The sequence below is a fragment of the Colobus angolensis genome, unplaced genomic scaffold (genome assembly GCF_000951035.1).
Source record: "Colobus angolensis palliatus isolate OR3802 unplaced genomic scaffold, Cang.pa_1.0 Scaffold91, whole genome shotgun sequence".
NCBI classification, from domain to species: Eukaryota; Metazoa; Chordata; class Mammalia; order Primates; family Cercopithecidae; genus Colobus; species Colobus angolensis.
In genome coordinates, this window is record NW_012123043.1 from 7,058,063 (window position 1) to 7,079,354 (window position 21,292).

General features: G+C 52.9%; 2 protein-coding genes across 3 annotated transcripts in view; one reads left to right on the forward strand and one right to left on the reverse strand.

Moving 5' to 3' along the window:
• The window catches only part of SOX13 (SRY (sex determining region Y)-box 13), a 54,949-nt gene extending 39,883 nt beyond the window's left edge, over window positions 1-15,066 (forward strand). Inside the window, exons 2-14 of one of the 2 annotated variants that reach the window (XM_011931826.1) lie at window positions 420-636; window positions 1,847-1,958; window positions 2,045-2,131; window positions 4,018-4,190; window positions 4,633-4,701; window positions 5,104-5,218; window positions 9,248-9,333; window positions 9,584-9,746; window positions 10,203-10,312; window positions 10,461-10,557; window positions 11,010-11,153; window positions 11,983-12,199; window positions 13,195-15,066. In XM_011931826.1, coding sequence (XP_011787216.1) covers window positions 420-636; window positions 1,847-1,958; window positions 2,045-2,131; window positions 4,018-4,190; window positions 4,633-4,701; window positions 5,104-5,218; window positions 9,248-9,333; window positions 9,584-9,746; window positions 10,203-10,312; window positions 10,461-10,557; window positions 11,010-11,153; window positions 11,983-12,199; window positions 13,195-13,471 — 1,867 coding nt within the window. In that variant the 3' untranslated portion in view covers window positions 13,472-15,066. Of the gene's footprint in view, window positions 1-419; window positions 637-1,846; window positions 1,959-2,044; window positions 2,132-3,576; window positions 3,861-4,017; window positions 4,191-4,632; window positions 4,702-5,103; window positions 5,219-9,247; window positions 9,334-9,583; window positions 9,747-10,202; window positions 10,313-10,460; window positions 10,558-11,009; window positions 11,154-11,982; window positions 12,200-13,194 lie in introns of those variants that run through there. The other variant, XM_011931827.1, reaches the window with a different exon arrangement.
• Window positions 15,067-18,322: 3,256 nt separating this feature from the next.
• ETNK2 (ethanolamine kinase 2) overlaps window positions 18,323-21,292 on the reverse strand; it is a 22,414-nt gene continuing 19,444 nt past the window's right edge. Inside the window, exon 8 of the mRNA XM_011931845.1 lies at window positions 18,323-19,514. Coding sequence (XP_011787235.1) covers window positions 19,442-19,514 — 73 coding nt within the window. The 3' untranslated portion in view covers window positions 18,323-19,441. The remainder of the gene's footprint in view (window positions 19,515-21,292) is intronic.

A 21,292-nucleotide genomic window follows, 5' to 3' on the forward strand; every position in this document is an offset into this window, starting at 1 on the left:
TCTCCCTCTCTCTCTCTCTCTCTCTCTCTCTCTCTCCCCCTCCCTCCCTCTCTCTCCCCCCAACTCTGTTGGGCTCAGAGACAGCCAGTCAGTATCTGGCCTCGTTAGTTGGGCTGGTCAGTCCACTAGTCCTGTAGTCCCAGCATTACACAGGCAGCGCGTGCGGAAGCGTGGGCCCACTTTTCTCTAGAACTTTTTGTTTAAAAAGTGAAAAGCAAAAAAGCATGAAGGTTACAAGAGCCTTTGCTGATTTTTTTCTGTGGGTTCATAAGTAGGCTTGCCCTTTCTGTGAGTGTGCCCGTGTGATGGACACCAGGAGGCGCTTGGGTGGGGTCAGGGGAGCAAACAGTAGGATCACTGCCTCTGGGCGGAAGTTTATGACCGGGGACTCACCTCAGCTCACTCTGTCCCTCCCCCAGGATGTCCATGAGGAGCCCCATCTCTGCCCAGCTGGCCCTGGATGGCGTTGGCACCATGGTGAACTGCACCATCAAGTCAGAGGAGAAGAAAGAGCCTTGCCATGAGGCCCCCCAGGGCTCAGCCACTGCCGCTGAACCTCAGCCTGGAGACCCAGCCCGGGCCTCTCAGGATAGTGCTGACCCCCAAGCTCCAGCCCAGGTTTTCAGGGGCTCCTGGGTCAGTGTTCCCGCCCTGCCTCCATCCTCACACCCATGCGCTGTACCTGGGCTCTCTGCTAGACTGGGCAGGCCCACTCCCCTAGATGGCGGCAGATACAGGCAGAAATGGTGATCGTAGGGGTAAGATGCCGTGTAGGGAAGCAGGGAGGCACTGCCAAGTTCAGTCTGAGGCTGGAAGCAGGGTCACCTCTCAGAGCAGGATCTGAATTCATGCCTGTACTCACTCACTCACTCACTCACTCACTTGATAGTGACTGTTCACCTGTGTATGACCCAGTCCTTGTTTCTGAGGACTAGATGGGGAGATAGAACACACAGGCTAAAGTTTGTCTTAAAAGTTATCTACCAGCTTTTTCAGGTGATTTGGGAAAATCATCCTAATTACCCAAGCAAGAATTAGGTCACTGTTAAAGATGATACAGTTCTTCACCCTTGAAACAAGAGAATTGAGCTACATGATTAATAAGGATTCTTGCAGCTCCTACAAATTCTGATTTTGTATAGGAGATGTGAAAAGGTAACATATAATTAAAATCCAAATAAGTGAAAATGAGGAGAGTTATGGGCTCTAAGAAAGAATCTAGCCTGGTGGAGGGGGTTGGAGGGTGGGGGCACTGGTGATCAAGGAAGACTTCCTGGAGAAGTAGAGCCTCAAGCTAGGCCTTAAAGAATACTTTTTAAAGAATGGGGAGGACTTTGATGAGAGGAGTGAGGCAAGCAGTGGGGAGTTTGAGTAACTTTTGCCAGCCCCTACCTGCTCCCCGTTGCAGCCCTGCTGGTGTAGTGGGTGTGTTCAAGGGAGTAATAATTAGTAGGTGACTTTTGGCCCCTGATTGCAATGGCAAACCTCATTCACATGCATTAACTCCCTTGATCCCAGCAACAATCCTGTGACAGAGGAGGTATTAATATTTCCATTTTCAAAAGAGGGAAGTCAGGTTCAGAGCAGTTCAGGGACTTGTGTGGGATCAAGCATCATGTGAGTCACTGAGCCTAGACTGAAACCCAGGTCTTTTGTTTTGAAATCTTCTGTTCTTTTCCTGAACAAAGCTTGGGCAGGTAGAGGTCAAAGGGGCCTCCTGAGTGGAGAAGTAGGACCTGGACAGGGCTGGGATCCCTCAGGGTACACATCTTTGGGGTTCCCAGCCCTCCCTGCAGCCTGTCCCCTTCTCCTGGGGGTGATGGTGACAATTCAGTATGTCTTGCAGGACTGTAGCTCTCCAGAGGGTAATGGGTCCCCGGAACCCAAGAGACCAGGAGCGTCGGAGGCTGCCTCTGGAAGCCAGGAGAAGCCGGACTTCAACCGAAATTTGAAAGAAGGTAGGATGTCTGCCCTAGTTAGAAGCAGAGGCCTGAGGCAGGAAGGTGTTAAGACGGTTATTCCTCACGCCTTTGCTGTCTTCCAGTGGTGCCAGCCATCGAGAAGCTGTTGTCCAGTGACTGGAAGGAGAGGTTTCTAGGAAGGAACTCTATGGAAGCCAAAGATGTCAAAGGTGAAGGCCTGTCGGGGGTGGGGGAGATGTTTGAACCCCATCTGTCTTCTGGTCTGGCCATGCAGCCTGGTTCTGTAGGGCAGTTCTTGGTACCCTCATACCTATCCTGTGCCATCTGGCTCCTGCCTGGCCTTAGGGGTCATCACCATCCCTCACCTGGGGGCCCCAAGCATTAGGTCTCACTGATCCCATGCAGGAGAGGCCTGATAAGAATCAAATCCCATGACTCTGAATCTGGGCTCTCACCAGGCACTCTTGTGACTTCAGGCATGTCATTGCCACTTCCCAGGTCTAACCGCAACATGAGCAGAAAGTTCCCTTTCACTCTAATTAATTCTAGGTCAGTTGGACCTCACTAAGTGAATGAGAAGTAGTGATTAATGGGCTGCTGCTTGGGTTCCTTAGAGTGATTTTTTGTTTTGTTTTTTTGGGTTTTTTTTTTTTGGAGATACGGTCTCCCTATGTTGCCCAGGCTGGAGTGCAGAGCCACAATCTTGACTCACTGCAGCCTCAACCTCCTGAGTGATCCTCCCATCTCAGACCCCTGAGTAGCTGGGAACACAGGCACCTGCCACCAAGCCAGGCTAATTTTTATATTTTTTTTATAGAGATGATGTCTTACTATGTTGTCCAGGCTGGTCTCAGACCCCATGGGCTCAAGCAGTCCTCCCACTTTGGCATCTCAAATTGCTGGAATTGCAGACATGAGCCACCCACCGCACCCAGCCAGAATGATCATTTTTGCTTTGTCATCGATCACACCCACAGAGGGAACTTTAAAACCGTAGAGATGCTCAGGCTCCATCCCCACCTATTGAATGGGAACCTTGGGGCATGGTAGGGGCCTGGGCCTCTATACTTCTCAAAGGATCCCTGAGTTATTCTGATGTTTAAAAAAAAAGAAAAAAGAAAAAAAAAGGTCTGTGGCCAGACACTCAGGAATAAACTGCTGCATCAGACAGGAGCTAAACTGGAGGTCAGGGAATCACTAACATTTATTGGTTGAGGACCACGTTCCAGATCCTGGACTAAGAGCTTCGCATATATTAGTGCTTCTTTTTTTTCTGGAGACAGCTCGCTCTGTTGCCCAGGCTGGAATATAGTGGTGCGATCTTGGCTCACTGCAAACTTCGCCTCCTGGGTTCAAGCAATTCTCCTGCCTCAGTCTCCGGAGTAGTTGGGATTACAGGCATGTGCCACCACACCTGGCTAATTTTTGCATTTTTATAGAGATGGAGTTTTACCATGTTGTTCAGGCTGTTCTCGAACTCCTGACCTCAAGTGATCCACCTGCCTTGGCCTCCTAAAGTGCTGGGATTACAGGTGTGAGCCACCACGCCTGGCCTCTATTAGCTCATTTATCCCTCACAGTAACCCTCTGAAGTGACTATTATTATGCCCACTTAACAGATTCTAAAAACCCTAAAGTGCAGAGAAATTGGTAGCTTGCCTAACAGCTCACAGGCAGCATGGGTTGAAATGGGAGTTTGACCCCAGAGCTGTCTTGCTTCAAAGCCGGAGTGTGTCCCACTGGATCCCTCTGATGGGATGGTTGTCCACCCTGACCCTGTGTGGTGCTGAGCACTCGAGGACATTCAAGAGGCCCAGGGCTCTTGGGGCTGAGATGTCCCACTGTCAGCATTTTCAGGGGACCTGGAATTCGTGGCTAAGAGGGGAGAACTTCTAGGCTAGTAGTTGCCAGGTAGCAGCATGAAGAGCCCCCTTCAAGGCAAGCATCTTGTGTCATTATCTCTGTGGCTCAGCCCCTAATGGTCCTGGGACATAGCAATTGCTCAGTAAGTTTTTGATAGATGGGTGGATAGATGGATGGATGTATAGATGAACAAATAAAAAGTCTCAATGGGGGCTGTTTCACTGTGGAGCAGGGACCCAAGAGAGCCTAGCAGAGAAGGAGCTCCAGCTTCTGGTCATGATCCACCAGCTGTCCACCCTGCGGGACCAGCTCCTGACAGCCCACTCGGAGCAGAAGAACATGGCTGCCATGCTGTTTGAGAAGCAGCAGCAGCAGATGGAGCTTGCCCGGCAGCAGCAGGAGCAGGTAGGTCCTGTTCGGTGGGTGTGGCTTTCTTTCCAGGAAAAGGAGTGTGTCCGGACCTAGAGAAGGGTGCCTTAGGGGCAGGCCTCACCAGTGCAAGCTGAAGCCTAGGGGCAGGCGGGGCAGGGTCTGTGACCAGGGGCTGTAGGATTCCCACCTGGACTGATTCAGGAGCCCTTGTGCGGGGTAGGGTAGGAGGGTTTGAAAGGGACTCTGCAGGAAGAGCAGCTTGCGGCTTCCTACCCAGCCTCCTGGTCCTGGAGGGAGGGATGAGCTTCCTACAAAAGGATAACCAATTCTGAGGGCTGACTGCTCTGTTCCCTACTGCCACCCCACTCCGCGGTTTGCCCCACTGTAGAAAGCAGGATGTGGTTAGGGCTGGGCAGGCTCTGGGCACCAGGGCTAATGTCCGTGACCCCCTCTGCCTACTCTTTCCCTCTCCCAGATTGCAAAGCAGCAGCAGCAGCTGATTCAGCAGCAGCATAAGATCAACCTCCTTCAGCAGCAGATCCAGGTAACCGGAAGGGAGACCCAGAGAGGCACAGGAGGTGGTTGAGGGAGTTGACACCAGCCTGGAGGGTGCTGGGGACAGGGGATGTGCACCGAGTTAAAGCACCAGAGCAGAATCACTCAGGCCTGACCCGTGGAGGGTTATTTCTGTTCTAGCCCCCAACCTGTCTTCTGTCCCTGATTTAAGGGCGGAGCCTGGCATGTATTCCTCCCCAGCTGAGATCTGAGGGCAGGTAGACAGGGGCCCACAGAGGTGGCCTAGGGTCAGAGGGATCCTTTGGAAAACTGTCCCTGCTTTATCCCCTGTGCCTCTTGTCCATGGGTCCATTCTCTGTGTCGTAGGCTGACCATAGCTGGGTAGCTCTTTGGGTCCCTGGGGACTCACACAGGGTTTCTTTGCCTTCAGCAGGTTAATATGCCTTATGTCATGATCCCAGCCTTCCCCCCAAGCCACCAACCTCTGCCTGTCACCCCCGACTCCCAGCTGGCCTTACCCATTCAGCCCATTCCCTGCAAACCAGGTGAGTGAGAGAAGGGAGGTTCCACCACGGCAGCCAACCTGTCCTGAGGTCAGGGAAAGCGCCCTGGAGCGACTCTCATCCATTAATTTGCTATGTGAACTTTCTGGGCCTCAGTTTTGGATCTGTCTGGTGGAAGAATAATCCTCTTTTTCTGAATCTTGCTGAATTTCACTGAACTTCACTGGGAGAATGAAAAGAAATAGCACACTGAAAAACCATAAAGCCCTTTCCAGATGTGAAATGATGTAGCAATCCAGGTCTAGTCTCCCCAGTTCGAGTACATTTACTGTGCCAGAATATTAATATCTGGAATATTGCCGGGTACGGTGGCTCACGCCTGTAATCCCAGCACTTTGGGAGGCCAAAGTGGGTGGATCACTTGAGGTCAGGAGTTTGGGGCCAGCCTGGCCAACTTGGTGAAACCCCATCTTTACTAAAAATACAAAAATTAGCTGGGTGTGGTGGTGCATGCCTGTAGTCCCAGCTCCTCAGAAGTCTGAGGCAGGAGAATCGCTTGAACCTGGGAGGCGGAGGTTGCAGTGAACTGAGATTGCACCACTGCACTCCAATCTGGGTGACAGAGCGAGACTCCATTTCAAAAAAAAAAAAAAAAATCTGGAATATTAACTGGGGTTTATAAATCTCCCAAATTCTCTTTTGTTTGTTTGTTTGTTTGTTTGTGTTTTGAGACAGAGTCTCACTTGTTCTGTCACCTGGGCTCTGGAGTGCAATGGTATAATCTCAGCCCACTGCTGCAACCTCCGCCTCCCATGTTCAAGCAATTCTCCTGCGTCAGCCTCCCAAGTGGCTGGAATTACAGGTGCACACCACTATGCCTGGCTAATTTTTGTGTTTTTAGTAGGGACAAAGTTTCGCCATGTTGCCCAGGCTGGTCTCCTGACCTCAAGTGATCCTCCGGCCTCGGCCAACATCTCCCAAATTCTGACAACCATGATTCCTATCTTCACACTCTTGCCCCTGCCTACTCCGTGTCACTCTGGCCTTCCACCCCATCACTGAAATTTAGCAGACTGGCCATGTGTCAGACAAGGGTGTGGGACCTGATGGTGCAGGGCAGTTGAGGACGGAGCATGGAGTCTGGGATTTATTTTCTAGGCTGTGGGTGCATGTGAACATTAGAGTAGTGAGTGTGTCATTCTGGCTTTGAGGGGTAGGGAGTGGAGGCCAGAAGCAGGACCTGCTGAGGTGATTCTAGCAATAGGGGATGATACCTGAACTAGGGCAGTGACAGAGAGTTATGGGGACAGGGCAGAGATGCTGCCCATAATTACCCTAGGAGTGTGGACAGCTTTAAAGGCAACCTGTGCTAGTTCATTGTCCCTGTTCCACAGGTGAGAAAGAGACAGAAGAGGAAATTCCCTGAGGCCTGTAGGCTGTGGGCTTGGGTAGACTGCTCAGCCCCACCTGCTCTCCGCTCCTGCCTGGTTTTCGCCAGGCACTGTAGGGTGGTGTGAAGGGGAAACACAAAAGGACTGAGAAAGCCGGGCCCCATCTTCATCCATTCAGGAGCTGTAGAAAGACACCACGGACTGGGTGGCTCACAAACAACAAACGTTTATTCCTCACATACAGTTCTGGGGGCTTGGAATTTCAAGATCATAAAGCCAGCATATTCGGTGTCCGGAGAGGGCCGACTTTCTGGTTCACAGATGGCGTCTCTCACTGTGTCCTCAGGTGGTGAAAGGGGTAAACAGGCTCCCTCAGGCCTCCAATCTCATTCCTGAGGGCTCTACCCTCATGACCCAGTCACTCCCCAAAGGTCCCACATCCTAATTCTATCACATTGGGAATTAGATTTCAACACAGGGGGGCACAAACATTCAGACCATAGCATTCTGCCCCAGACTCTCCCCAGGTCATTTTCTTGTCATATGCAAAATACATTCATTCCATTCCAAAAGACACCCACATCTTAACTTGTTCCAGCATCAGTTCAAAAGTTTCAAGTCCAGAGCCTCATCTAATCTCACCTAGGCCGGGCACAGTGACTCATGTCTGTAATCCCAGCACTTTGGGAGGCTGAGGCAGGAAGATTGCATGAGCCCAGGAGGACAAGGCTGTAGTGAGCTATGTTTGCACCACTGTACACCCTCCTGGGAGACAGAGCGAGACATACAGAGACAGAGTGAGGCCCTGTCGCATAACAGACAAAAATAATAATAAACCTCACCTAAATCAGTTATAGGTAAGACTCAAGGTATAATTCATTCTGAAGCAAATTCCCCCTCAGAACTGAGGAATGAATTTCTGAGGTCTGTCAGCTGTCCAGTTTATGGCACTTTGTTTCAACAGCCCGAGTGGACTAAGACAGGCCCAGTGTGGAGGTTTCCAGTTAGCTGGAGGAATGCGGAGTGGAGAAGGTTGAAGGTAGAGGACAGGGCAATTCCAAACCATTGCAACTCCCCATGAATGTGGAGGAGAGCCGTGGAAGCAAGGGGACAGTGATCTGGTCAGGGATAGGGCCCTCAACTGCTTTCTGGGCAAGTGAGGCAGTAAATAAGGTGTGGGAGCCTGGGACTGGCACGGTTGTCTCCCTCTTTGTTTGCTCCAGAGACTAAGCAAGCAAGGTCCCTTGCAAAAGCTGACTGCAAACAGTGGCCCTCCCTAGCTCACAAACCTTACACGGTGCTCTGTACCCACAGCATGGGCTCCACACTCCTGACCTCGGCCTTCACAGGCCTCGGAGCCAACCTGGCCCTCATGGCCTGCCTCATTCCCCACAGCTCACCCTCACACACCCCACCACCCCATCTCCACCTGCCCGAATCATGCCCATGCTGCAGGCACTAGCACACACCTCGGCTCCCACAGGGAGCCTGCTCTAGTTACCCCAGCTGGAGCAGAGTTCGCTGGTGTTCTGCCTGTGTGGCCCTCATCACCACCTGCCATGCACTTCGTGATTTCTACATGTGGCTTATCTCTCCATCTGGATGCTGGGCCTGGGAGTGCGATAGGGTAGGTAGGAGTGCCATGTTGAGGAGAAGGAAAGGCTGTGGAGTCTAGAGGTCCTGGGTTCAAATCCTGATGCTGCCATTTTGTAGCTCTGTGGACACCCCATTTTTCTTCTTCTTTTTATTTTTTTAGTTTTGAAAATTTTAAATTTTTTTTTGAAATGGAGTCTTGCTCTGTCTTCCAGGCTGGAGTGCAGTTGTGCAATCTCGACTCACTGCAACCTCTGCCTCCTAGGTTCAAGTGATTCTCCTGCCTCAGCCTCCTGAATATCTGGGATCACAGGCACTTGCCACCATGCCCAGCTAATTTTCGTATTTTTAGTAGGGATGGGGTTTTACCGTGTTGGTCATGCTGGTCAGGCTGGTCTTGAACTCCTGACCTTGTGATCCACTCACCTTGGCCTCCCAAAGTACTGGGGTTACAGGCATGAGCCACCACACCCGGCTTAAATTCTTAATAGATATGGGGGTCTTGCTATGTTGGCCAGATTGGTCTTGAATTCTTGGCCTCAAGCAGTCTTCCCACCTCAGCCTCCCAAAGTGCTAGGCATGAGCCACCACACCTGGCCCCATTTGACTTCAAAGGTTTTCATTTCTTTTTCTGTAAAATGGGATGATGATGTATTCAGCACCTGTTATATATCACATACCATGTGTTATTGTGAGATGATATACATGAGACGTTCTACACAACAGGCAGCTGCTTTTGTGCCCTGTGCCCAGTAGGTACAAAATAAAGGTAGCTGTTGGATGAATAGATGGTGTACCCTCTCTCATTGTGCCATTGGATGGGACTCTAGAATCTGGGAAACTCTATTTAGAGTGAGTTGGGAAGGGCGGGAACCCGCTGAAGATACCAGTCAGCGTGTAGGGGCAGTGTAGGGTGAGGGGATAGGAGCCACCCAGCAGTGCTTTGGGGCTGGGGAGGGCAGTGGTTGGAACCAAGCTGGCCCAGCTCCGAGCTATTGCCCACCTTGTGGTGCTGGGACCTCGTCAAGCAGGGTGTCTGCTGTTCTGTGCTCATCCAGGACTTTTCTCCTTGCCGCCTTTTCCATAGTGGAGTATCCGCTGCAGCTGCTGCACAGCCCCCCTGCCCCAGTGGTGAAGAGGCCTGGGGCCATGGCCGCCCACCACCCCCTGCAGGTATTGCCCTTTACCCACTGGCCTGGGGCTCCCTCTCGAGCTTATGACGGCCGCCTGCCGTGTTAGGGGACTGCGGGGTGTGGACGGTGAGCCCTGGCATCCTGTGTTCTTGTTCACCTGCTCCTTTTGAGTCCGCTTTTCTGTCTGTCTCCTTGCGTGTTCTGGGTATGCTCACCTCCCTTCCTCTCTGTCCTGCTGTGGGAGTCTCCTTTGGTGTCTGTCATCCTCTGACCTGCCGGGTCTCCCTCAGGAGCCCTCCCAGCCCCTGAACCTCACAGCCAAGCCCAAGGCTCCTGAGCTGCCCAACACCTCCAGCTCCCCAAGCCTGAAGATGAGCAACTGTGCGCCCCGCCCCCCCAGCCATGGAGGCCCCACGCGGGACCTGCAGTCCAGCCCCCCGAGCCTGCCTCTGGGTAAGCCTCCAGCTGCCTGCACTTGTCTCTCAGCCCTCTTAGGGGGAGGGCCAGCGGCATGATGCGACCTCGAGCAGGTCCCTTCTCCTCCCTGGGTTCCAGATTTTATCAAACAAGGTGTTAGACTTGCTCTTAGCAGAAGATCCTCTTCCTCCTCTCCCTCATCATAATCTGTCTGGATGTTCCAAGCATCAGGGATTCAGGCCAGAGTCGCACAGTTCCAGGGGGTACTATTCTCATTTCTAGTCTATTGACATGCACAACAAATAGCCAGTGTAAGTGGCATCCCCTTGAGGACGTGCAATGCAGCCGCCCTGCGGAAGGACAAGAGGGAACAGTAACTCAGGTGCCTCATGGGAGTGGCATGGCGGGAGGCTGATGGAATTTGGACTCACACTGGGCTGATGCCCTCAGCTTCCCTCGCTTCTCTTCCCTCTCTTCTGCCCTCTCCCACAGGCTTCCTTGGTGAAGGGGACGCTGTCACCAAAGCCATCCAGGATGCTCGGCAGCTGCTGCACAGCCACAGTGGGGCCTTGGAAGGCTCCCCCAACACCCCCTTCCGTAAGGTAAGGTCCCCCACTCCCCTGAACCTGGAGGCAGCAACAAATGGTGGCCGGGGGTGGAAGACACAGTCTGAGGCCACCAAGAGAGGAGCAGGGAGAGGAGTGGGGTGATGCAGCGGAGGCTGATGTCAGGTTGCCCCTGTCAATCTAGGACCTCATCAGCCTGGACTCATCCCCAGCCAAGGAGCGACTGGAAGACAGCTGCGTGCACCCACTGGAGGAAGCCATGCTGAGCTGTGACATGGATGGTGAGGGCTCAGGTGCGGGGCTGATGGGCAGGAGGGCCCAACTCTGTATCCCGCCAGGGCAGGCTGTGTCTGCCTCTGATCTCTTCCCTCCCTTGGTCTGTTGGATCCTTTCCAGGTGTGTGTGCCTCTGCTGTCCCATTATGTGTCTGTTGGCTCTGTCTCTGAGTCCACTTTCCTAAGTTTTGTGGCTGCTGAGTTTCTGCTCTCTTTTGAGGCCATACCGCTGTGATTTTCTTGTGTGTCTGTCTCTCTGGTTCCCTGGCTGGGCCTCTGCTGATAACTTGCTGTTTCTTCTGCCCCATCTGCTCCTGCCTTGCTCCTCCTTGGCTGACTGCTGTGGGAGCATCCTCGGTGCCTCCTGCTGGTCAAGTAGGGGACGTCCGTCTGCTGGCCCTGGGGCACTCTTGGGACCCCAGACAGGCTGCCTGACTGACTTCACTCCTGTCTCCCAGGCTCCCGCCACTTCCCCGAGTCCCGAAACAGCAGCCACATCAAGAGGCCCATGAACGCCTTCATGGTGTGGGCCAAGGACGAGCGGAGGAAGATCCTGCAAGCCTTCCCAGACATGCACAACTCCAGCATCAGCAAGATCCTTGGTAAGGGCCAGTGGCTGGGGCCATGGTTCAGTATGACCTGGTTGCAGGAGCCAGCTGGGTCTATTCAGGGCGTACCTGGTGATGTTCCAAACTGTGTTGGACTCCAGGAGAATCTGATGATAGGGGTGCAGGAGTTGCTGGGGATGTGAGGGCAGCTGGGTCCGAAGGGTCTTACATACCACTGAAGTGTTTGGTAGCATCTGTCCTCAAGAACTCAAGGAGTGTGTGTGTGTTTACATTCTTTAGTTCTCGTGATCTAAATGTTTGTCCAGACCCTTGCTCTGGCAGAAAACAGGAGAGACTAGTGTTCCTGGGCTGTCACTAGAAAGATTTTTTTTAGTTACATGTCTTTACTGGTTGGCCACAGAGGGACGTCGGGCAGGGCAGATGGGGCTCGAGGGGGCAGTTGTTTTCAAGACTGAGGCTCCTGTGGTGTCAGCGCAGGGCAGGACTCTTGTCGACTGAGACATCAGGTATTTTGCCCTGAGCAGGGAGCCTGTCTGGGTTGTTGAAGGCCTGAGGTGGCTGCTCTTTTGTTTATGAAAATCAGGCAGGCCAGAGGCTCAAGGAAGTTGCTGCATTGTTAGGAACATGGGTGGGTACTGAGTCTTAAGCTGGCAGTTGGATACCCCTGTACAGGCTAACTTCATTCATGCATTTGCCCAACATCCAAGGAGCACCCATATTGGGCCAGGCCCTTGCTAAGTGCTTGTACATATATTATCTTATGGACCTACCTGGGGACCAAGATCTTCTCAGGTCCTGCACGGGACTTGGGGTGGTCAGCAGAGCCCAGCACTGACTGCCTGCCCCTGGGGGGTTGGGTCAGGATCTCGCTGGAAGTCCATGACCAACCAGGAGAAGCAGCCCTACTATGAGGAACAGGCGCGGCTGAGCCGGCAGCACCTGGAGAAGTATCCTGACTACAAGTACAAGCCACGGCCCAAGCGCACCTGCATCGTGGAGGGCAAGCGGCTGCGTGTGGGCGAGTACAAGGCCCTGATGAGGACCCGGCGTCAGGATGCCCGCCAGAGCTACGTGATTCCGTGAGCAGGCCCCTGCCACAGGCAGCCAGGAGACTGTGTGTGCATGTGTAGCTCTCATGAGTGGCTGGGTGTCAGTGTGTGGCCTGCCTTTGTGCGTGACCCCAGGGGTGCTGTGTGGATGCCTATGTGTGCGTGTTATCTGTGTGTAGTTGAGCCTGCACGTGTGACTCGACTGTGTATGGCTATGTATGTGACTATGGTGAGTACTCAGTGGCTGAGGATATAGGAATGTGACTGGTGGACTGGCCACATGGACCTGGAGAAAGTGCCTGTAGATCCCACTGCCAGTGAACTCAATAGAAATTCAAAGGTGCTAGAAATCAAAGTATTCATCACACAGAAAGGTTCCTGACTTGACTAAAGCAAGCACCCTAGTCTATTCCTTTAAACAGGACATCTCCCAGGGCATTTAAAATATACAGTTTCTACCCGGTGTGGTGACACACACCTGTAATGCCAGCAGTTTGGGAGGCTGAGGCAGGAGGATCCCTTGAGCTCAGGAGTTTGGGACCAGCCTGGGCAACATAGTGAAACCTCATCTTTAAATAAAATTAGCCTGGTGTGGTGGGTGCACACCTATAGTCCCAGCTACTCGGGAGGCTGAGGCAGGAGGATCACTTGAGCCTGAGAGGCTGACACTGCAGTCAGCTGTGATTGCACCACTGTTCTCCAGCATGGGTGACAGAGCATGACCCTGTCTCTAAATATAAGTAAAGAAAACATAAAATACACAGTTTCTAAAAACTGGATTCGAACATGATCCTCCAAGAATATTGTCTGTTGAATACATCTATGGCCCTGGGTCTGCAGGTCATCTGCAGGGTTGTAGGTTCAGTGAATTTGGCCATCAGAAAGCAGGCTGGGGGCAGGGTATATAAGTCACAGTCAAGAGTGTGTGGAGTGGGAGTGCACGCTTTGAGGCGGCTTGGAGGGGAGATGGGTTTGGGGTTGAATCAAGTGTGCATCCGTCACCGTGCCCCTTCTCTGCCCCGCAGCCCGCAGGCTGGCCAGGTGCAGATGAGCTCCTCGGATGTCCTGTACCCTCGGGCGGCAGGCATGCCGCTGGCACAGCCGCTGGTGGAGCACTATGTCCCTCGTAGCCTGGACCCCAACATGCCTGTGATCGTCAACACCTGCAGCCTCCGAGAGGAGGGCGAGGGCGCAGATGACAGGCACTCGGTGGCTGATGGCGAGATGTACCGGTACAGCGAGGACGAGGACTCGGAGGGCGAAGAGAAGAGCGATGGGGAGTTGGTGGTGCTCACAGACTGATCCCGGCTGGGTGGGCCCGGCCCCTTCTCCTCTGGGGAAGACCTCATCCCAACCCGAGGGGCACAGCCAGCCAACCTGAGACTATGTTGGTACTTGGACTTGTTCGTGCCCCAGAGATGGGCAAAGCTGTGCACTTGTAGATACATTCATGAGGGGAGAGGTGCCCTCCCTCCCTGAGGAGCTGTTGGCCTGGGTGGGCAGGAACTGCAATATGGCCATGGGCTGAGCTAGCTGAGCACCTCAGCCTTTAGGGCTCATGGCCAGGGGACACTGTGTGACTCTCCTCTCTTGCAGGTCTATTCACCTGGGGTATGGCAGCTACCGACCTGTCTCCCTGGGGTCACATGCTTTGTTTCCATTCTTGTCCTGGCTGGACCAGCCACTGTGGGACCAACACCCCCCTCACACTCCCCCAGACTGCTTGTCTATCACCAGGATCGCTTTGCACTTTGTGCGAAAGGGTCTGGCTGTCCCTTGCTGTTTTCATCTCTGCCAAGCCCATTGCGCCTCTGGCTGCTGTGTGTGTGCGCGTGCACATGTGTGTGTTTCATCTGTTCGTTCATTGCACAAGATATTTATTGAGTGCCCACTACGTGCCAGGCACTGTTGCTGAGTTCCTGTGGGTGTGTCTCTCGATGCCACTCCTGCTTCTCTGGGAGCCTCTTTCTGTGCTTCTCTTTGTCCCCAAATTGCTACCTCTTTGTCAGTCTGGGTGTCTCAGGTTCTGTGTGTCCTTGTGTGCATTTCTGTCTCTCTCTGTCCTTGTCTCTCTGCAAGGCCCTTTATTTCTCTCTTTCTTGGTGTCTGTCCCTTTGCCCTCCGGATTCTCTGGGTCTGTGTAGGCCCCTGGTCTGCCCTGGGCTCATCAGCCTTCCTGACCTCCTCCTGCCCTCCCCTTCGCTCCCTCCCTGGCTCTGCCAGTCGGTTCCCACGGAGCCATTTTTAGCTTTGATCAGCATGGGAATGTGCCTCGGCCTCCAAGGGGCTTTGTCCCGGTGCCCCCGCCCCTGGTCCCAACCTGATCCCACGAGGGAGTCGGGACAGGAGGATTGATGGTGCTCCCCTTCCTGCCAGCGTCAGAGGCCCTGGAGAGGGGCTCTCCATGGCAGCTGGTCTTTATTCCTCCCTCATGAGCACAGGGTGGGGGGCTCCCCATTCTTGGAAGAGGTTGAGAAGACTCCTGGGCTTCAGCCTCTCCCACCCAGCCCTGCTCCTCACCTGCCTGCCTTCCCCTCCCCCATTCTATACTGGGGACTGGATCTCAGCCTCTGATCAATTTCACAAAGTTTGTTCCCTAAGGAAATCAAATCCCATTGTCACCTAACTCTAAAGATCTAAACAGCCCGCGGATCAGTATGGGAACCCCAAATCCCACAGGGCCAGATGTGGAGTCTGTGTCTGTCCCCATCTTCTCTCCATCTTCAAAGCCCCCACTTCTCTCCAGGCTGTTTCTTTTTTTATGACTGTAAACATAGATAGTGCTTTATTTTGTTAATAATATAATGATGAGTAACTTAACCAGCACATTTCTCCTGTTTACACTCGGGGGATTTTTTTGTTTTCTGATGACATAATAAAGACAGATCGTTTCAGAATCTGGCCCTTGTGCAGGGGAGGAGGGAGGTTGGCCTAAGTCCAGAATTCCTAAATATGCCACCAGCCTGGGCACCACTGTCCCCTGGTGGCAGCCTGCAAGAGCTTCAAGCCTGGGGCTTCGTAGGAATCGGCTTCATGCAAGGGAATCCCAGGCCAGGTCTGTGAGTGACACACGCCATCCACAGAGCCCACACTGAATGCCCCTACCTTGAGGAGGTGAGGCCACCCGGATCCTAAGAAGGCAATAGTAAGAGCACTGTAATAGGAGTCAGGAAGCTCAGGGTCTCCCTAGAACTGGCCACATGGCTGGGGTTGGGGAGTGGGAGCCAGGTCTCTCCTTTGGGGCCTCATTGTCCTCATCTGACAACAAGATTAAACCTTATACCTGGTTCTTATTCAGAGAAGGAGCCCCTTGAGACTCTAATGAAAGCTGTGGAACCTTTTCTCAGAAAAGGGCTCACAAATGTTTACCCTGAAGCCCACCTGAGGCCCCCATGATGCTAATTAATGAAGCAGGGTCTCTACTGATAATGCTTCAGGCTCTCCACGACACATGCTTTGAGTGAACACTTCAGACCTAGTTATTACATTAGGAGAAGTAATAAGCCTGCAAGGGCTGGATGACAGACTGAAATGCCTCAAAAATGCGTATTAACCAGGCTTTAGAGAGGCAAATCTTGTGGTGAAAAATTAATCCCATCAGTATAGAGTGGGGACAGCAAAACCGAATGGCAGTTCTTGTGGAAGAGTTGGACTTGGGCTAGATTAATAGAGGTTTGTGTTCACAACAAGGGAGGTGATGTTCCAGTGTACCCCACACAGACCTAGTCCCAGGGGCAGCATGCCCTACCTCGTCCCCTCACTAGGGAAGTCCGTCCTCACAGTGGAGGGGCCCCAAAGCAGGCACCCCACATGGAGGAGCACAGGAGGGATCCTGTTAGAGAAGTAGTCAGAAGGGTCAGGCATGTTTCCTCTAGAAAACAAGACAAGAGTTGGACAGAAAAGGACAGGATTGGTTTCTCCAAAGCTGCCAGGTGGGCAAAGTGTAGTAGTCCACAAAGCTCATGAGGCAGAACTTCAGCTCTTGGATGAGGTTCAAGGCTGTCTTGACACAAAGAACACTTTTTCCACAAATAAGAGTGAACTTCCCAACTCGGGAAGTCCTCAAGCTCTTGAGTACTGGTGGAGGGATTTCTAGATTGGAGAGGGTAGTGGTGAGAGAGGGCAGGTGTGGTTGATTCTAGGACTACAAAGTTGGGAGGGTGTGGAATGGAGACCGCCCAATAATTAAGCGCCCAGCCATTTGGTGTGGGGAGCGTCCTGGATGCTGGCTGGCTGTTTTTTCCCCAGCCCAGGTTCTCAGAGCCTCCTCTCCTTTGCCCTCCTCACGCCATAGCTGGAAAAGATGCAGGCAGATGTGGGAGGAGGAGCTGGCGGTGGCGCCTGCCCCCTGGTGGTCACGATGGAGAGCTGCTCATTGCACCTCCCACTGTCCATCCCCTTCCCCCTCCGACCTCGGCCCTCGGCCTCCTCCACTTTACCAAACCAGGTCCTGCCAGTCTCAAGACTCTCCTAACCTGGCTCATTCCCACCTGTCGGTCCTGAGTTCCTCTTCCCTTCTCCAAGTGCTCTTGTCTTGCCTGCCTTATTCCATCTGCTGAGACACAGTAGCGGGCCATGGACCCCCACCCCCTGTCCCATGAGAGGCAGGATGGGGCCAGGTGGTTGCAGAGGCCAGGAGCAGAGTGGCATGGTCATTACCAGGAAAGCTGGGCCACAAGTTCGTCCCTTCCATGCATCTCCGGCAGAGACCGTGAGGCAGAGCCCTTTGGGAAGATGGATATGCCCGGGTGTCCTTTAACTAGAGCTCTTTGCTAAGAGTCTTGGAAGGGGCCCGAGGGGGTGGAGCCCAGATCACACTTGGGAGGCTCCCAGACCCAGTGTTCAGCCAGGAGGGCAGGAGTGCTGGTTAGCCTGGGGTGGCAGTGAAAGGAGCGAAGGAGGAACTCCCAGTCTTTGGGGGACAGGATTTTGTTCCCTGCCACCACACCAGCTCACTCCACTGGAGGACTGGGGGAATGAGAATACTTTCTTAGAGGCAGCAGTGGGATGATGGCTGCTGTTAATTCCTTCCCATGCAGAAGGTGGCCAGGGCCTTAGGGGCACAGGATAATACCTGGGGGGGCTCTGTCCCAGCCATTCCCTACTTAACCACTGCAACACTTGTCTCCAGCTCAACAGCATCAAGGCCCAGGAGGCTGGAAACAAAGCTGGCTTCACAGTGTTAATTCTGCCCTCAATTCCAGAGGTGGCTCGGAGAGGAACGAGTAGCGGGGACACTGCTGTTTAGTCCAGACAGGACGTGGCTGTGACCACCTGACCCCACGGGTGACCCCCAGGGGGCCCCTACTTGACCAGCCCTGACATCATCCCTATGTCTGGGCACCTCTTTCGCCCATGTCCCCCCACTGGTAACCCCCAAGGCTGCTGCCCATAGAAGGCCTGGCTATGCTGGATCACCATGACCTTGAAGGTGCCAGCTCCAGTGGTTGCCATGGCACCAGGGTGCTTTTTGCAGGCAAAAGCCAAACAACCAGAGTCCACCTGGCAGGCTGCTGCTGCTGTTGCCTCTGCTGCCTCTAAGGGCACTGGGCACTTACTGGCAGGGGGCAGTCCTGGAGCAGCTGCTACCTGGTGCACAGCCTGGGAAGTACAGCCGGAGTGACTGGGCTGCTAAGAGAGGTGCCTCCTTCTCATCTTTGAGTTTTGCTCTTCCTTCCCTCTGGCCTTCTGAGAAAGTGACGGATTGGTTCCAGAAATCACTCCTGCCTGTTCTCAGGCAGAGCAGCCCCTTCCCCACCCCACCGACAGCTGGGAGCCAGAGATGACTGAGAAAGATGTCCTGAGCACTTCTATTTAGAACGTCACTGGTCCATCTCCTGAGTCAGCCAAAGTCCTCGTAATCCATCTCCTGAGTCAGCCAAAGTCCTCGTAATCCACAGCCTAGTTCCCTCTAAGCAGCGCTTTACCAGGTTTGACTGGTAAGTTCTACCAAGAGAGTCAAAGGCAGGGAAGCTGAGTGAGAGAAATAGGGACCCTGCCCAGAGCCTTCAGAGCTAGGTGCACAGGAGGATGGTGTGCAGGTGGCTACCTTGACTTCAGCATGAAGCCCAGGTGGACATCAGGAGGGGTTACAGCACCCCTCAGCCCCCACGCAGGGGTCAGTTCCTCACCATTGTCACTCAGACACAGCAGTCCGGAAATGAGCATTTTAATGCAGAAAACCATGATAATTTACAAATGAATCACTTTCTGGGCCAGAGCCAGGAAGGCCCCACGAGCTGTGAGGGCAGAAAGGAGGTGGAGGCTGCTGAGTGTCCGGGCAACCAGCTGAGTCAGCACCTTTCTGATGGGATTCTGCCCAGGCTCTCCCATGCTGGACCCTGGGGGGCCTTGGCCCCCACCCCATCCTCTTGGCTCCCACTAGGCATTCCCAGATAGGAAGACCTTAGGTCAGCTTCAGGACATAAAGTAGAGCTGGAGAGACATCCCTGGAAGGAGGGCCTGAGGGCCAGGGAGGGAACAAGGCAGGAGACTGCTGGTTCTGGTTTTGGCCACCTCACCCTTGGCCACGTCCCCTCTGACCAAGCCACAGCACGAAGCAGAGCCAGGCTCTGGAAGTCCAGGGCCTCACCACTCCCTCTCCTGTCCCCTCAGCAGGGGGACAAAACAGAAGCACAGGAGAGCACGTTGGGGAGCATGTTTCCTCGGGGTGAGGTTTGAGTGGATCTGGTTTGGAGAAGGTGAGGGGTCTCAGATGAGGTGGTTGCTGGGGAAGATGTCATGCTCAATTCTTGGCCCCCACCCGTCATCAAGATATGTACATCCATGTGTCAGAGTTGGTGTGATGCTGGTTTGGAGCTCAGCACCTCCCACGTGGGGCATGCAGGGGGAGACGGACTGGAGGCTCAGGGCACTGGAGGTAGAAAGGAGCCCTCCCCGCCTCCTTCCCCAGGCCAGGAAGGGGTAAACACACATATAAGGCAGCCCCAATTCCAGCAGGGCCTGAGGCTGGGAATGATGTGTTTCCCAGGGGTGGTTATGGTCCAGGACCTGGCTGCAGGCACTTCCTCCCAAGCCTGGTGGGGTGAAGGGGACCCCGAGAAGGGGGTCCTATCAGCCCCCTCCAGACAGGAGAATGAGGTCTTCAGTGGCAACCACTGGGGGCTGGCGGCAGGGACAGAGCCTTCTCCCTGGACACCCACCTGTCCCCTCTCCCACCTTGTCCAAGGGTGTGGACCCCAGAGTGCAGAATTGAGCTCTGGAGAACAGGTCTGGCCAGACAGATGGGTAGGGGAGGGATGGGGTGGCTGGTCACTTTGGCATCTCCAAGGCTGACACTTGAGGCTTCACCTTGAAGTACTGGTTGAATCGGATCACTGCGTACCTAGGGGAAGACAGAAGGAAGCTGGGTGTGAGGAAGAAAGCCAGGTGGGCCCTGCTGGGGGTGCTCACATCATAAGGAAAGTTTCTCAGTGGCTCTAGGCCTATCTAAGTCTGAGCAGATCAACCCCAACCCAGACTGATTAGTATTATTATTTCTTTTGCTTCTTTTAAAATTTTTTAATATTTATTTATTTTGAGACAGGGTCTGGCTCTGTCACCCAGGCTGGAGTGCAATAGCACGATCTTGGCTCACTGCAACCTCTGCCTCCCGGGCTCTGATGATCCTTCCACTTAGCCTCCAGAATAACTGGGATTACAGGTACACGCCACCACACATGGCTAATTTTTGTAGAGATGGGGTTTCACCACGTTGCCCAGGCTAATCTCGAACTCCTGAGCTCAAGCAATCCACCCGCTATGGCCTCCCAAAGTACTGGGAATACAGGCATGAGCCACCGCGCCCAGCCTATTTTTTTTTTTTTTATTGCAACTACATTTTTTTTTTTCTTTTTAGATCAGACTAGAGAAACCCTTCCACAAACATGCTTGTTTGGAGTTTTGGTTTTTCAGTATTATAAACATATTGCTGTGCAAATGAGTATCTACAACTTTTTCCTTTTGGACAACCCAAACCAGACCTATTAAGCAATACTCCCCATTGCGCCCTCTCCCCCCCAGCAACAATTCTGGTTTCTGCGGATTTGACTACTTTAGTTATCTCTTATAGAACCATATTTGTCTTTTCATGACTGGCTTATTTAGCATAATGTCCTCAAGGTTCATCCATGTTGTAGCAAGTAACGAGATTTCCTTCTTTTTTACAGCTGAGTGATATTCTATTGTATGTATAGACCGTATTTTATTCATTCATTCATCTGTTGGCAGACATCCGGGTTGCTTCCATCTCTTAGCTACTGTGCCAAGAATAATGTTGCTGTGAACATAGGTATATAAATATTTCTCTGAGAGTTTGCTTTCAATTATTTTGGCTACTCACCCAGAAATGAGATTGCTGGATCATATGGTTGTTATATTTTTATTTTTTGAGGAACCACCCTACTGTTTTCCATAGTAGCTCACCATTTTACATTCCCACCAATGGTGCAGAAAGGTTTCAATTCCTGCACATCCTTACCAACAATTATTATTTTCTGTTTTTTAATAGCAGCCATCCTAATGGGTGTGAGGCGACATCTCACCATGCTTTTCATTTGCATTTCTCTAATAGTTGTGAACACTTTGAAACCAGGCTAGTGATTCCCTTTCAGCTGAAGGTGAGTGAGAAGGAGAAGGGCAAGGCCCTGGACCAGAATGGAGAAATGATTCCTGGCCCTTAGGGACATAGAAACCTCACAGGACAGGGACTCCCTGAATCATCAATACACAAGCAGCAGCTAGCTACAGTCCCTATATATCACTAGGAGCCACTGAAGGAGTAGCTGGGTCTGTCGCCCAACCAGAAGGCAGCATGGCAAACACTTAACCACCGCATGGCTTCAGCAAGTCACTTCTGCGCTCTGGACCTCTGTCCTCTCTGCTGTTAAAACGAGGTAGGATCTGCGATTGTTCAGACTGATTTTCAACGATTGCATCCACCACCAGGCTCCGTGGATAGGTGCGCTGGCAGCAGGGCAGGGAGTGGAGTAGGCAGTAGGATTTGGTGGGGACTAGCAGACCTCCTGTGAGTAACGGAGGATGTGACACTTCTCTTTTTTTTTTTTTTTTTTAGGCAGTCTCTCTCACACCTCCTCGCTGGCTGCCCCATGACCCCAGCTTACT